Consider the following 14,090-nt stretch of genomic DNA (forward strand, 5'->3'; position numbering starts at 1 on the left):
GCGCGAAAGCCTAAAAATATCATTCTCATCATTGCTGTGTGAAATCATGAAGTTTGAGGTGTCGCACGGCCTATTTTCAATCAATTTAGAAAATGGCCATTCCGTAGGTCCTCCGGATTGTGGCCGGAATGGATCCGAGTGGGCCAGGAACCATAAAAATATCATTCGCATCTTTGCTTTGAAAAATCATGAAGTTTGAGGTGTCGCACGACCTATTTTGAATCAATTTAGAAAATGGCCATTCCGTAGGTTCTCCGGATTGTGGCCGGAATGGATCCGAGTGGGCCAGGAACCATAAAAATATCATTCCCATCATTGCTTTTAAAAATCATGAAGTTTGAGGTGTCGCACGACCTATTTTGAATCAATTTAGAAAATGGCCATTCCGTTGGTCCCCGGATTGGGACCGATGTGGCCAGATTGAGTCCGAGTGGGCCAGGAACCCCAAAAATATCATTCGCATCATTGCTTTGTGAAATCATGAAGTTTGAGGTGTCGCACGACCTGTTTTGACTTAAAATTGTAAATGGCCACTTATTCCGGGGGCAACTGACCCCAACGGAATCTGGAATAATTCTGGAACCGTACTGTGGATAGCCTCGAAAATAGTATAAATCAAAAATTGGGATCCATCCGGATGGAATGCAACTTGTTGCGAAAGAATCGGTCAAGAAATGCGATTTTTACAGCAGTTTAGATTTTTGAAAGCCCTTAAAAACAGACGTTGGGGACGGAAAGGTTAATCTTCTCGGCCCTCCTAACACCGAGCTAGTCATCCTGAGCTCTTCGTCCCCTATGTTTATGTTTTGGTCTGAGTTCCTTCAGGACTTCTGCTGACCAGCTTCTGAATGTTTTGGATTAAAGCTCTTCTTAGACTTTTGCTGACCAGCCCTGATAAATTCGGTACGACGCTAACCATGATTAACGCAGTCAATTCGTGATCCCACGGCGCCACGTGACTTATACAACCGATTAATGGATCCCGTACTGCGATTACGTCAAGGATTAGTTACTCAATTAGTTGGTCTTTGATAAAGTCTTTGGGACTAGTATATCGACACTAAGTTATAGATCTGGAACCATTCCTGGGCCTATAACCTGTTGATGAATAGGAGGAGCTGTAACTGCTGGTAGAAGTATCAGTCAGTAACCTGTAATGGAGTATAGGGAACTCTGCTATCGTGTTTTCGTTGTGACTCGTGAGCTTATGGTCCCAGCACGATTCCACTGCTCATCGTCCGTCTACAGCAAGGTGTCTGACACTACCTAGTATTGGCTCAGAAAATACGCTGTTTGAATGAAAACTTAGAAATGGTCTAAATCCAATATATAATACAAACAATCAAGCCTACTTCGACGGACAGCGAACGCGTCTTTTCGAACTCGGCGAACATTTGTTACAGAAACCCTACTTTCCGATACAAACGCAAATACTATTTGCTTTTTGAAGTCAAACCAAGGATCGATTTTGATTGAAATCGGATTTCGGTTTAATTTGAATTCTGTATCATCTGGCCTTTCTAAAATATGAACTTTACCCTTAAACATAAAAAAAACTTTTGCAAAACAAAAAAAAAATGTTTTTAAAAACATCGAAAATTCCTGGATCCTGGATTTCCCGGGATATACAAGAATTTTCATCCCGAATCCCGGAATAGCAAAAATGGCCGGGAAATGGAAACTCTAGAGCATATGACTTATCCAGGCAAATGACTAGTTTGGTCGTACCGTCAAACCGTTTTCCACATAATAACCGTATCGAACAAATGGAATTCGGCTAGATAGCTTTCGGCTTAACGTATTATTTGGCCAAGTGGTATTTGGTCAAATGACTTTCCACCGAATGATTTTCAACCAAACGATCCTTCGTCTTTTGAAAATTTTCTCGTAGAATTTCCGAAGAATTACTAATGGACAACATAAAAAAATTTACTTAGAAATCCAAAGAAATTCCGAAAAAAAATCTAGTTAAAATTCCGTTGGAAACAGTTTTTGTGAAACTAGAAAAAATCGAAAATTCTCGACGAGCAAAAAAAATCGAAGCGTGCGTGCCCGATAGGCAAGCTTCTAAACAATTTTCCGTGAAAATTTCAAAGAAATTCCGGTGAAAACTTTAGAGCATTTCCTGTTAAAAATTCGAAAAACATGGAAGAATCTCCTGGGACAGTTCATTAGAATTTTTCCGGCGAAATAAAAAGATTCTCCCGTTTATGTCTTAAAAATAACTTTACGTTACGAACGTAATAAATAAATAGCGAAGCCTTCACCGACCAAAATTATCACAAACGCCGCCGCCGTTGATTTTCGGATCGGAGCTGACCTCTAACGGTAGTAAGAACCCATGAACGGACCAACGGGGCAGCAGGGACTATGTCCAAGGGCTTGACACGCCTCCCGCGGAATGGTAGTCCGAAGCACTTTCTTCCCCCGCAAGAATATCCACAAGGCCACATGGAAATCACCTAATCAAGTAACGGAAAACCAAATCGACCACGTTCTAATCGACGGCAAATTCTTCTCCGAGATCACGAACGTACGCACCTACCGCAGCGCGAATATCTAATCCGACCACTACCTCGTTGCAGTATGTCTGCGCTCAAAACTCTCGAAGGTGATCAACACGCGTCGGAGTCGTCCGCCGTGGCTAAACATTGGGCGGCTACAAGACGGTAGACTAGCCCAAGACTACGCGCAGCAGCTGGAAGTGGCACTCCCAACGGAAGAGAAGCTTGGCGCAGCATCTCTTGAAGATGGCTGGAGAGATATTCGATCCACCATTGGAAGCACCGCAACCGCTGCACTAGGCACGGTGGCTCCGGATCAGAGAAACGACTGGTATGACGGCGAATGTGAGCAGTTAGTTGTGGAGAAAAATGCAGCATGGGCGAGATTGCTGCAACTCCGCACGAGGGCGAACGAGGCACGATACAAACGAGCGCGGAACAGACAAAACTCGATTTTCAGGAGTAAAAAGCGCCAGCAGGAAGATCGGGACCGTGAAGAGACGGAGGAACTGTACCGCGCTAATAACGCACGAAAGTTCTATGGGAAGTTAAACCGTTCACGTAAAGGCAACGTGCCACAGCCCGATATGTGTAAGGACATAAACGGGAACCTTCTTACAAACGAGCGTGAGGTGATCCAAAGGTGGCGGCAGCACTACGAAGAGCACCTGAATGGCGATATGGCAGACAACGGTGGCGGTATGGTAAGGAACCTAGGAGCACGCGCGCAGGACATGCGACTTCCGGCTCCGAATCTCCAGGAAATCCAGGAGGAGATCGGCCGGCTGAAAAACAATAAAGCCCCTGGAGTTGACCAACTACCAGGAGAGCTATTTAAACACGGTGGTGAGGCACTGGCTAGAGCGCTGCACTGGGTCATTACCAAGATTTGGGAGGAGGAAGTTTTGCCGCAGGAGTGGATGGAAGGTGTCGTGTGTCCCATCTACAAAAAGGGCGATAAGCTGGATTGTAGCAACTACCGCGCAATCACATTGCTGAACGCCGCCTACAAGGTACTCTCCCAAATTTTATGCCGTCGACTAACACCAATTGCAAGAGAGTTCGTGGGGCAGTACCAGGCGGGATTTATGGGTGAACGCTCTACCACAGACCAGGTGTTCGCCATACGTCAGGTATTGCAGAAATGCCGCGAATACAACGTGCCCACACATCATCTATTTATCGACTTCAAAGCCGCATATGATACAATCGATCGGGACCAGCTATGGCAGCTAATGCACGAAAACGGATTTCCGGATAAACTGATACGGTTGATCAAAGCGACGATGGATCGGGTGATGTGCGTAGTTCGAGTTTCAGGGAAATTCTCGAGTCCCTTCGTAACGCGTAGAGGGTTACGGCAAGGTGATGGTCTTTCGTGTCCGCTATTCAACATCGCTTTGAAGGAGTAATACGAAGGGCAGGGATAGGAAGAGGCTCAAGAAAGGTCAATGTAAGCCACCCACCACGAGTTTCTATCGGTAGTGACGAAATCGAGGTGGTTGAAGAATTCGTGTACTTGGGCTCACTGGTGACCGCCGATAACGATACCAGCAGAGAAATTCGGAGGCGCATAGTGGCTGGAAATCGTACGTACTTTGGACTCCGTAAGACGCTCCGATCGAATAGAGTTCGCCGCCGTACCAAACTGGCTATCTACAAAACGCTCATAAGACCGGTAGTCCTCTACGGACACGAGACCTGGACGATGCTCGTGGAGGTCCAACGCGCACTGGGAGTTTTTGAAAGGAAAGTATTGCGTACCATCTATGGTGGGGTGAACCACGAGTTGCATCACGAGTTGCATCAGCTGTTGGGAGAACCATCCATCGTTCACACCGCGAAAATCGGAAGACTGCGGTGGGCCGGGCACGTAGCCAGAATGTCGGACAGTTATCCGGTGAAAATGGTTCTCGACAACGATCCGACGGGAACAAGAAGGCGAGGTGGATCGATCAGATGGAGGACGATTTGCGGACCCTCCGCAGACTGCGTGGTTGGCGAAGTGCAGCCATGGAACGAGCTGAATGGAGAAGACTTTTATGTGCAGCACAGGCCACTCCGGCCTTAGTCTGATAATAATAATAATAATAATGATAATAACGGACCAACGGGATATTTTATTGGATTTTATATAACTAGAATACAGATTATTTGAGCAAAAGTTAAATTTAAGTTAAAAGCGACAACAAAAAATGGCTCGAGTGAAATTTTTTTCAATACTCCGGATAATCGAGTCCGGCCTGTATTTCTGTTTCTTTGAGACTTTCGGAGCCGATTACAATGAACCAAGAAAAAGTCCATCATCTCATATTTTGAGATGTAGGGGGAAAAACGGCTTTGGCAGGTTTTGTTCTATTATTGGCAGGGGGTTTTTGTCGACCAAATTTTATGAACTTTGGCCACAATATTCTTTGATATGCAAAGAATGTTTAGGCCAAATTTGAGCCTAGTCAGTCATAAAAAACCCCCCTGCCAATTCCAACCACCATCAAAGTGGGACCCAGCGGAGTATAACAGTGTGCTCACTTTTTTACGAGCTTTTTTAGTCTTTATTTAGGTGTTTTTTAAATTTACAATATTTAGTTCAACACCAATAAGGAAAGTAATCAGAATGATTCTTTTCGCGGGCCAACCTTAGGTCCCACCAATAGCAAGAAATAGTAATTGAATTAGAGAGGAACGCCAGTTGGCGCTTACTTTTGTGAAATGCCAGTTCGCTTATGGGAAAGGGACACAGGCCTGGCTGTCTTCCGTCCCATAAAACATAAACCACTGTGAGGCGGCTCAACTGCTGCTACAACAGTCGGTTACCGAGTGTAAAGCTGATGTAGCCTTGCTATCCAATCCATACCGCATCCCCGCTAGAAACGGCAGTTGGACTGCGGACAAATCCGAAATGGCGGCCATCTGGACTTGCAGGCGATACTCCAGCTAGGAGGTATTATCATCACCTGATGATGAGGGTTTCTTCATAGCAAAGGTAAATGGTGTTTACTTGTGTAGCTTGGTGACTGTCCTCCCAGGTGGAGTACGTAGTCCTGCTGAACGAAGCCTAAGTGCCACCGTTCAGGGGACCGAGCGATGATTCATGTATCAATGTGGCCTCCTGCAGCGCGGGATAGACGGTGGAGCCAGAATGGAAGGTTCATGAGCGGCATACCTTCAGTGACCATCAGGAAATTCGTTCTATGGCCCGGTATACCCCCGTCACAATCACAAGGCGGGTCGGTAGAGCCGATCTAGGATGGCGCACCTTGCAGTTCATCCCAGAACTCTTGGAGGCATCACTACGATGGGAGAGACGAACAACGGGATTAAGTGGTGACGAGTTCCTCGATGTTCTAACCCGTGCATGCGATGTGACGATGCCTAGGAGGACTAAACCTCCCGAAAATCGACAACCAGCGTACTGGTGGTCAGATACAATCGCAGATTTTCGTAGAACCTGTCTTCGAGCTAAAAAAAAGGCTGCAAACTAACTTTTTATTTTTCAGCCTCGGCAAAATCGGGCACCGTTGCTGTGATTCAGCAAATTTCAGAACTGAATTTCGGCAGAAAATTTCCTTTATTACTGATTCTCGACAAAATATTTACTGTATCATGTTTGCAAAAATCATGTTTGCTTAAACTCGGCGGTGCCCATCTCGGGAAAATAAACAAAAAATGCTGAGATCTCGGCGAAAAAAATTAAGTGTGCGACGTGCCAATCCGAAAATTGCCTAGACCGGCACCGGCGCGTCTTACCGCACGGCTAAGGAGGGCCCCAAAAATCTTCCACATAATGTACATATTCACATCGTTAACTATAATTGAATGAAACTTGTAGGGAGCTACAAGCGCAAGAAGAATTTGATGAAAGTGAAGCTTTTCTCAAGGATCAAGCCGACTTTGAGACCAACTTCTATGATGTGTAATCATTTTTCCTAGACAAGCTGGCAGCATTGGATACTAGCAGTATTCAAAACCAATGTTTACGAGGGGATGAGTCTTCGGTGCACGGTATGATGGAGCATGTTCGTCTACCACAAATAAAACTTCAATCTTTTGACTGAAATATTGATGAGTAGCTGAGCTGCAGGGACATGTACACTTCCTTAATTCACCTCAAAACCAATCTTCCCCCAGTTGAAAAATTGCATTATCTCAAAGGCTGTTTGAACGGTGAGGCGAATCCACATAAGATCATTGGAGGCAATTACCAAATTGCGTGGGACATCTTGCTCAAACGTTACAATAATAGTAAACTTTTGAGGAAACGAAAAGTGCAAGTGCTGCTGAAACTCACCTCTCTTGCGAAGGAATCCGTCGGTGAATTGCAAGGGTTAGTAGAAGGATTCGACAGGGCTGTTCAGAATCTAGATCAATTGGTTGCGGCTGTCGAATAAAAGGATTTACTGTTGGTGGAGTTGCTAATTTCTCGTTTGGATCCCACAACCAGGCGTGGTTGGTATGATTTTTCGTCTACTAAGGACAAGGACACAGTGAAGAATTTGCTTGAACATCTCCATCGTCGCATTCAGATGCTGGTCATTCTCTTTGTCGCAACTGTCTAAAGTGAGGTCACATTGCTAGAGAATATTCTTTGAAGTACAGCTTTAGAAAATGCAAGGCCAGACATCATACGGTTATGTGTATCAAGGTAGAAGGACGAAGCTCGAACCATAGCTCATCAGACACTGGAACACTGAATGAGGGCGCTAAGCAGAATCCATCAGTTCCAGCTCAACAGTCGCCAACCTCGCGGGCAACGGGATCAGTTTCCTCCAATATGGCCAAGGTTTAGTCTTCCCAGATTCTCCTGGCAACTGCAGTTGTTATAGTTGAAGACAATTATGGATCTCGCTATCCTGCTCGCACTCTGCTCTGCTCTGGCTCGTAATATTTAATAATAATTCCGAAAGACTGAGCAGGTTGATAAAGGTCTCTAGCCAACAGGTGGACATCTCGATCCAAATGTTGGTCAAACCAACACGAGAGTCACACGCAAGATAACTGCTACAGTCAAGTCCTGAATATCAGACTACTCAAGGTCTATCAGGGAAGGAGATTCATTTGGGTGACAGTCTACCTACGAATCAGTTTTTGGGTGGATTGTGCCCGGCGAAACTTGCACGCCAGCAGAGAGTGCAGGCTTCTCGTGCAACATCGCTGTATCGGACAACTTGGTGGAAATATTGTCACGGTTTTGGTCCTGCGAAGAACCGTTTGGGCGTACAGTGAGAAGGGAAATAGATGGTCGCTATACTGTAACACTACCCGAAAAAACGAGCAAATCATACAACAGCTAGGGAAATCGAAGGAAATTGCAGAGAAACGCCTTCGAAATGCGGACCGACGATTATCGAGAAATAAGAATCTTGAAAGACAGTATTCTGATTTTATGACTGAATATTTGGAGCTAGGTCATATGCGAATGGTAGCCGATATAAGCGAAGGAGCATCGAAGAATGTCTATCTTCCACATCATCCGGTTATTAAGGATTCAAGCACCATCACAAAGGTCAGGGTGGTGTTTGATGCATCTTGCAAAACGTCGACCGGCATCTCGCTAAATGATGCGCTGTTTGCGGGGCCCATAGTACAACAAGATCTACGATCGATCATCCTACAAAGCCGATTCCGGCAGGAAATGGTGGTTGCAGATGTTGAAAAAAATTTTCGACAAATTTGGCTCAACAAATAAGACACACCGAACTGCTAACGGTGACCTATGGCACGAAATCAGCACCGTTCCTAGCTACTCGTACGCTAAAACAGTTAGCAGAAGATGAGCAAGAACGATTTTCATTGGCTGCGAAAGCCATCTAAGAAGATGTTTACATGGATGATGTAATTTCCGGAGCAGACGATGTGGAGTCTGCAATTAAGCTACGCTATGAGTTCGATTCTATGCTACTAAGCGGAAGATTTCGATTGAGGGAATGGGCATCAAATCGTGAAGAAGTTTTAAAGGGTATTCCTAACCAAGATTTGACTCTACTTGTTGCGGAAGGAGTAAATTGGGACCAGAATGCAGAGGTTAAAACTTTGGGGCTGACCTGGCTTCATAATACTGTTTGCTTTAGATTCCAGTTCGATAGCCTACGATTTTCTAACGATCAGCATTACACAAAATGAAACGTGCTGAGTATCATCGCCAATCTGTTCAACCCTTTGGGGCTGCTAGGGCAACTATCACGACTGCGAAGGTCTTTATGCAGCGCCTTTGGACTCTAGAGAATGATAATTTTCAGAAGATAGGCTAGGACGAACGACTACCGCAATTGGTGAGTGAGGAGTGGCGCAATTTTCACGAAGCACTTCCGTTGCTAAACACGGTTCACGTACCTCGATGCGTAACCATAGCTGGACCACGAAAAGTAGAATTTCACTGTTTCTCTGATGCATCTATGGTAGCTTACGGTTTACGTGAGGAGCGAAGGACAAGATGGCCAGGTTACCGCTTGCGTCGAAGTCGAAGGTTGCTCCACTGGCAATTCAATCACTGCCTCGTTCGGAATTGAGCGGAGCATTTCTTGCCGCACAACTATGGGAAAGAACATCAAAGGCAGTAAAACTGGATACAAATGTTTTGTTCTGGACGGATTCAACGTGCGTACTGCAGTGGATTAAGTCTCCACCTGCAACTTGGACAACTTTTGAGGCGAATAGGGTTGCTAAAATCCAGGCCTTGACAGAAGGCTAAAGCTTGGCTCATGTGTCGGGAATAACAAATCCTGCAGATCTGATACTTCGGGGAATTATTCCCTACAGAATTCTGAAGAACGAGCTCTGGTGGAATGGACGGAATTGGTTAAAAACACCAAAGGAATAATGGAGAACGAGTCCAATATCAGCGCAAACACATCAAGAGATGTGAATGACAGCCGTTGCATGTACAACTCCTCAGGAGTTTCGGATTACTTAGAAAGGTTTTCGGATTACAACAAGCTAATTCGTTGTACGGCTTACTGTCTACGACCTGCTACAACTATTGCAAGACTAAGCAGTGATGCAGTATGCAGAAAAGGCTCTCTATCAACTACCGTGCTTTCACAAACGGAGGCATTGCTCATACGAAAGGTGCAGCAGGAATTCTTCACGAAGAAAATTACAGCTGTAAAAGAGGGTTGCTCGAAATTCACCGCTGCGTTGGTTTCACCCCCGTATCACAGATGACGGAGTTTTGCGTGTTAGTGGAAGGCTGAATCATTCCGCGCTTCCGGAATCGGCGAAACCTCCAATGATACTCCCGGTAAAGCATCATCTAATTGAGTTGATTCAAAGTTTCTATCATTTAAAGTTGCTTCACGCTGGACCTCAACTTATGCTTGCTTTAGTACGACAGCGTTTTTGGCCACTAGACGGTAGAAAAGTCGCTAGGAAGGTTGTTCATCATTGCCAACGTTGCTTTCGAGCTAAACCATCTCACATTGAACAGCAAATGGGTGAATTACCATCTGCCAGAGTAATTGTCTCCAAAACTGACATGTACTATTTCGGTCCGGTCTACATCAAGGCCAGGCGACGGTGAGCTGCTATTAAATAATATTTTGCAGTTTTGTATGCATGGCCACGAAAGCTATCCAACACGTATCAGACTTGTCGACTGAGTGTTTTTTTTACAAGCACTAAGACGTTTCTTTGTCCGGCGTGGTAGATGTAACGATATTTTCTTGGACAACGGAACAAACTTTAAACTTGTTTTGCAGTTGTTCGGTATTTATTTTACCATGTACGGCGATAGATTGTTTTTACAAAACGAATTGTATTTTATTTTACCGAATACAGTAAAATGAGTATAGAGTTACAACTTTTTCGGTAAAGTTTTATCCGTCCGTTTACCGAAATTACTTTAATTTTCCATGTTTACCGAATTTTTTCGTCAAAAAATTTCCAAACAGTGAAATCTAATATCATCTTCCAAACTTAGACGTACTTGTTCATGATAGAATTAGAGGCGAAAGTATTGAATAAAATCGTTTTAATTTACGTAGAAGTAATACACTCAAATAATTAATTAGCGAAATCTAGTTGAAGTGTGTACAAAACTGACTATCTACTGAACGCTCATTAGACCGGTAGTTCTTGCGGACACGAGACCTGGGTGATGCTTGTGGAAGGTCAACGCGCACTTGGTGTTTTCAAAAGTAATGGGCAATCCATGGTAGGATGCAGATGGTTGACGGTACGTGGAGGAGGCGTATGATCCTGGAGCTGTTGGAAGAACCGTCCGCGAAAAGCGGACAACTGAGGTGGGCCCGACACGTAGCCAGAATGTCGGGCAGTAATATACTATTTTGTTCCCGACAATGATCCGACTGGAACAAGAAGGCGAGGTGCGTAGTAAGCAAAGTGGATCGATCAGGTGGAAGACGATTTGCGGACTCTCCGTCTCCGACTGCGTGGTTGGCGACGTGTAGCCGTGGACCGAGCTGAATGGAGATGACTTTTATGTACTGCAAAGGCCATTTTTTAAGGAAATCCAAAACTCAAAGCTCTCGCGTTTTCAAGGGCACTCCATTCAAAACGGTAGCCACGCACAACCGTCATTTTTATTATTCCACGCATGCAGCGACGCAGCAAAGCAGAAATAATAAAAATGACAGTTGTGCGTTGCTTCCGTAATGAGTGTTGTGTCCTTGAAAACACGGGTACCTACATTTAGTTTTATGTTCCGTGAGGATTGTCCTTACATGGGCTTTGGTCCAGTTAGCAAACGCCCAGTAATAAATCAGTTATCAAACTGTTGCTTTAAATGAATTTCCATGGGAATTAAGTTTCAATCTGTAAAATTTCCCTAATTTCAATGAAAAGAAAATTCCAGGAAATTGTTAAAATAGTTCAATGTTTAAATTTTGTTCCAAGCATCTATTGTACGTCTTGCTGTTTGCTCATGAGTCTATGTTCCCATCCTATCAATATTACTTGATGGAGGGTAGTTAAATTACAAAAAAATACAACATTCATGTGCAACGAATTAAATCATCGTTCATTTCCCAAATGTTTCCACCCCACCCTCATTCCCTGATCAGATGGCCGAACTCTGACCGACTCCCATCGGAATGCAGTGGCTCTTCTTCGTGTTGCTGCGCCCCGGTTAACGGTATGAACTTTGAACAAATCTAACCCTGAATCCGCGCGCATTCGGGATGTCATCGTCAGGGTCACGCGCTCAAGCGCGAACATTAATTCTCGAATGGGTATCCAATAATCGGACGTTTTATATTTCGGTTTTATTGTAAAAACTTTACAAGAGCAGATTTACCGTCTTTAAATTAAGCAGGATAATGTGATGTGAATGACTGACTTTCATGGCTAACATAGATGACTCGGAACGCTGCTGACATCTGCGGGTTTCAAACACGTAGTTTGCCGGTTGCCTTTGCCATCGAACGCCAGGTGGCGTTTCGACGCAGAGCTTATTCTGATTCGGTAAGCTTACTGACATAGATCTCACACATACTACTATTAATGTGTCGATGCACAGTGGGAAAAGGGTTATTCAAAACTGTGCTACCTCGTATCCCTAAGGTAATTTCAAATTACGTCCTTTGTTCATAAATATCGTAGAAAAAATTAAAACTTAACCTTAATCCTAGTACGAATAACACGTCTTAGTTACTCAAAAACAAAAGTCATTAGACGAGATTCAAATCTCTTTTTCTTCCGCCGTCTCTGTCGACGTATAACTTCTTGCGGTGGCTTCTGCGTTCTTTTTGGCTTTTGGTTTTTCATCGAACTTTTATCGTTGTTTGGTTTTAATCTCTGAACGTGAAGATGGAATCGATGAAGAACACGGCTCCGTTAATGATGGCCAACGCTCCCTTGGAGATGGCCAGCCGGCGGCGCTCGGTCTTGAAGCCACTCTCCCAGGCCTGCAGGACCAGCACGCCGGAGGCGATGAACATGGCGCATCCCAGCAGACTGAAGAACAGGTCGATCTTCTTGTTGATCGGGTTGCCGAGGAGGTGACCTTTGATGGGGAGAGAGTTCAGTTTGATTAGTTTATTTGGTTGATCATTGGGAGTAGTAACGAACACACCAGCGAAAAGACCGACAAGAATGATGGTGTATCCAACGAAGGTTCCGGCCACGAGGAGGACGGTCATCTCATCGGATTCACCCAAGCTTTTGTAGTGCAACACCACACAGCTGATGGTGAGTGCCTGTGAAGGAAAAAATAAGGTGGTGAGTAATTTTAATTACTTTTTGTTATTGAAGATTCAATGGGAATTTTTTTTAGAAAACTAGATCATTGAGAGAAAATATGGTTTTCAGTAGGTAATTATGATTCGTTTTAGACACTTTTTGCAAATAATTTATTGGAAATTTGAGCAGAAAGGATGGCAGATAATGAATACATTTTGGAACAATTTATTAGAACAAAAATTAAAACATTGTCTTGTACAAAAACGAAGCCCGCAAAAATGGAAACAGCCCTATTTTTCAACCGATATTTTGTGATTATTAACACATCTTGCCACTTCCATTTCAATAAACTGCATTATTTGATAAGCACATGACGCATATCAAATCGGGTCAAATAATGCGATCATCCAGGGTCGCCCTTCATTTGTTTCCAATGGAATCGCATGGCACACTTCAATGCCAGCGAGCAGCAGCAACAGCAGCGTAACGGATGACATCAGCCATGTGCGGGCATCATTTCATGCGGTTTATAAATATCGCAGTAGGCGTTCTATGAGCACCATCATCGCTCGTTACCGTTGTTGTGTTGATAGCGTCCCATTTTCGGGGGGTTTTTAACTAGTGTTTAACTATTTAGAACCGTGAATTTTAATATATTCCAAATTCCGACGTTAATGCATAACTCAACTGCCTGTTGCGACTCATCATCATCAACAGCGGTTGCAGTTTGCAAGCAACAGGGGTGCGAAGAGCGCGCAGCTATTGATGGATGCCATAGCCGGTGAAGCGTGCTCTCGCGAATGTAAACATTGCGGCAGATGTTGACGGATCGCGCGGCTCGGTACAGCTTATTATTCAACCGACACACATCTTTCCATCCTGTGTGAGTAAACTAAGTGAATGAGAATCGCGTCGCATTCTTGCGAGTTGCGACCATTAATCGCTCATATACGAATGGCTAAAACTTCTGGAATGAAAGATGAGATCATAGTAGAGCAAAGCCAGGGATCGGACGACGACAGTCGTCCTCCACTGTTTGCTGCTTCAGAGGAAGCGAGGTGTGGAGGTGTTTTTGCCGCGTTGCTGCTATCATATCATCGTTTTGATGACAAACAAACTCTAGCAAATGACTTCATCTTCTCGTCAGGCTGTGCAGACTGACATTTGCAATTAAGTCTACTGATCACTTAACGAGATGTGATGAATATATGAACGGGATAACTTTCTGAGATAGATCTTCTTGAACTATTTAATTAGGTCATTGGTTCTTGGTGTATTCTATACGGTCAAGCTCGACACAGTTTTATGAAATTTATTCAGCAATTTATTTGGATTTTCTCCAACTTTAAATTCAATATGAATATTTTTACATTCGTAAACATTTCAAGTAAACTAAACACAAAAGTAAAACAGTTTTGTCAATTTATTTTGCAAACCTCATTAAATATTCTA

General features: G+C 44.0%; 1 protein-coding gene across 1 annotated transcript in view; it reads right to left on the bottom strand.

The window, feature by feature from the left end:
* Positions 1 to 11,692: 11,692 nt before the first annotated feature.
* Positions 11,693 to 14,090, bottom strand: part of LOC134207432 (uncharacterized) — a 35,670-nt gene continuing 33,272 nt past the window's right edge. Inside the window, exons 2-3 of the mRNA XM_062683156.1 lie at positions 12,532 to 12,655; positions 11,693 to 12,462 (exon numbers count right to left, since the gene is read on the bottom strand). Coding sequence (XP_062539140.1) covers positions 12,248 to 12,462; positions 12,532 to 12,655 — 339 coding nt within the window. The 3' untranslated portion in view covers positions 11,693 to 12,247. The remainder of the gene's footprint in view (positions 12,463 to 12,531; positions 12,656 to 14,090) is intronic.

Source organism: Armigeres subalbatus, chromosome 1 (assembly GCF_024139115.2).
Source record: "Armigeres subalbatus isolate Guangzhou_Male chromosome 1, GZ_Asu_2, whole genome shotgun sequence".
Lineage (NCBI taxonomy): Eukaryota > Metazoa > Arthropoda > Insecta > Diptera > Culicidae > Armigeres > Armigeres subalbatus.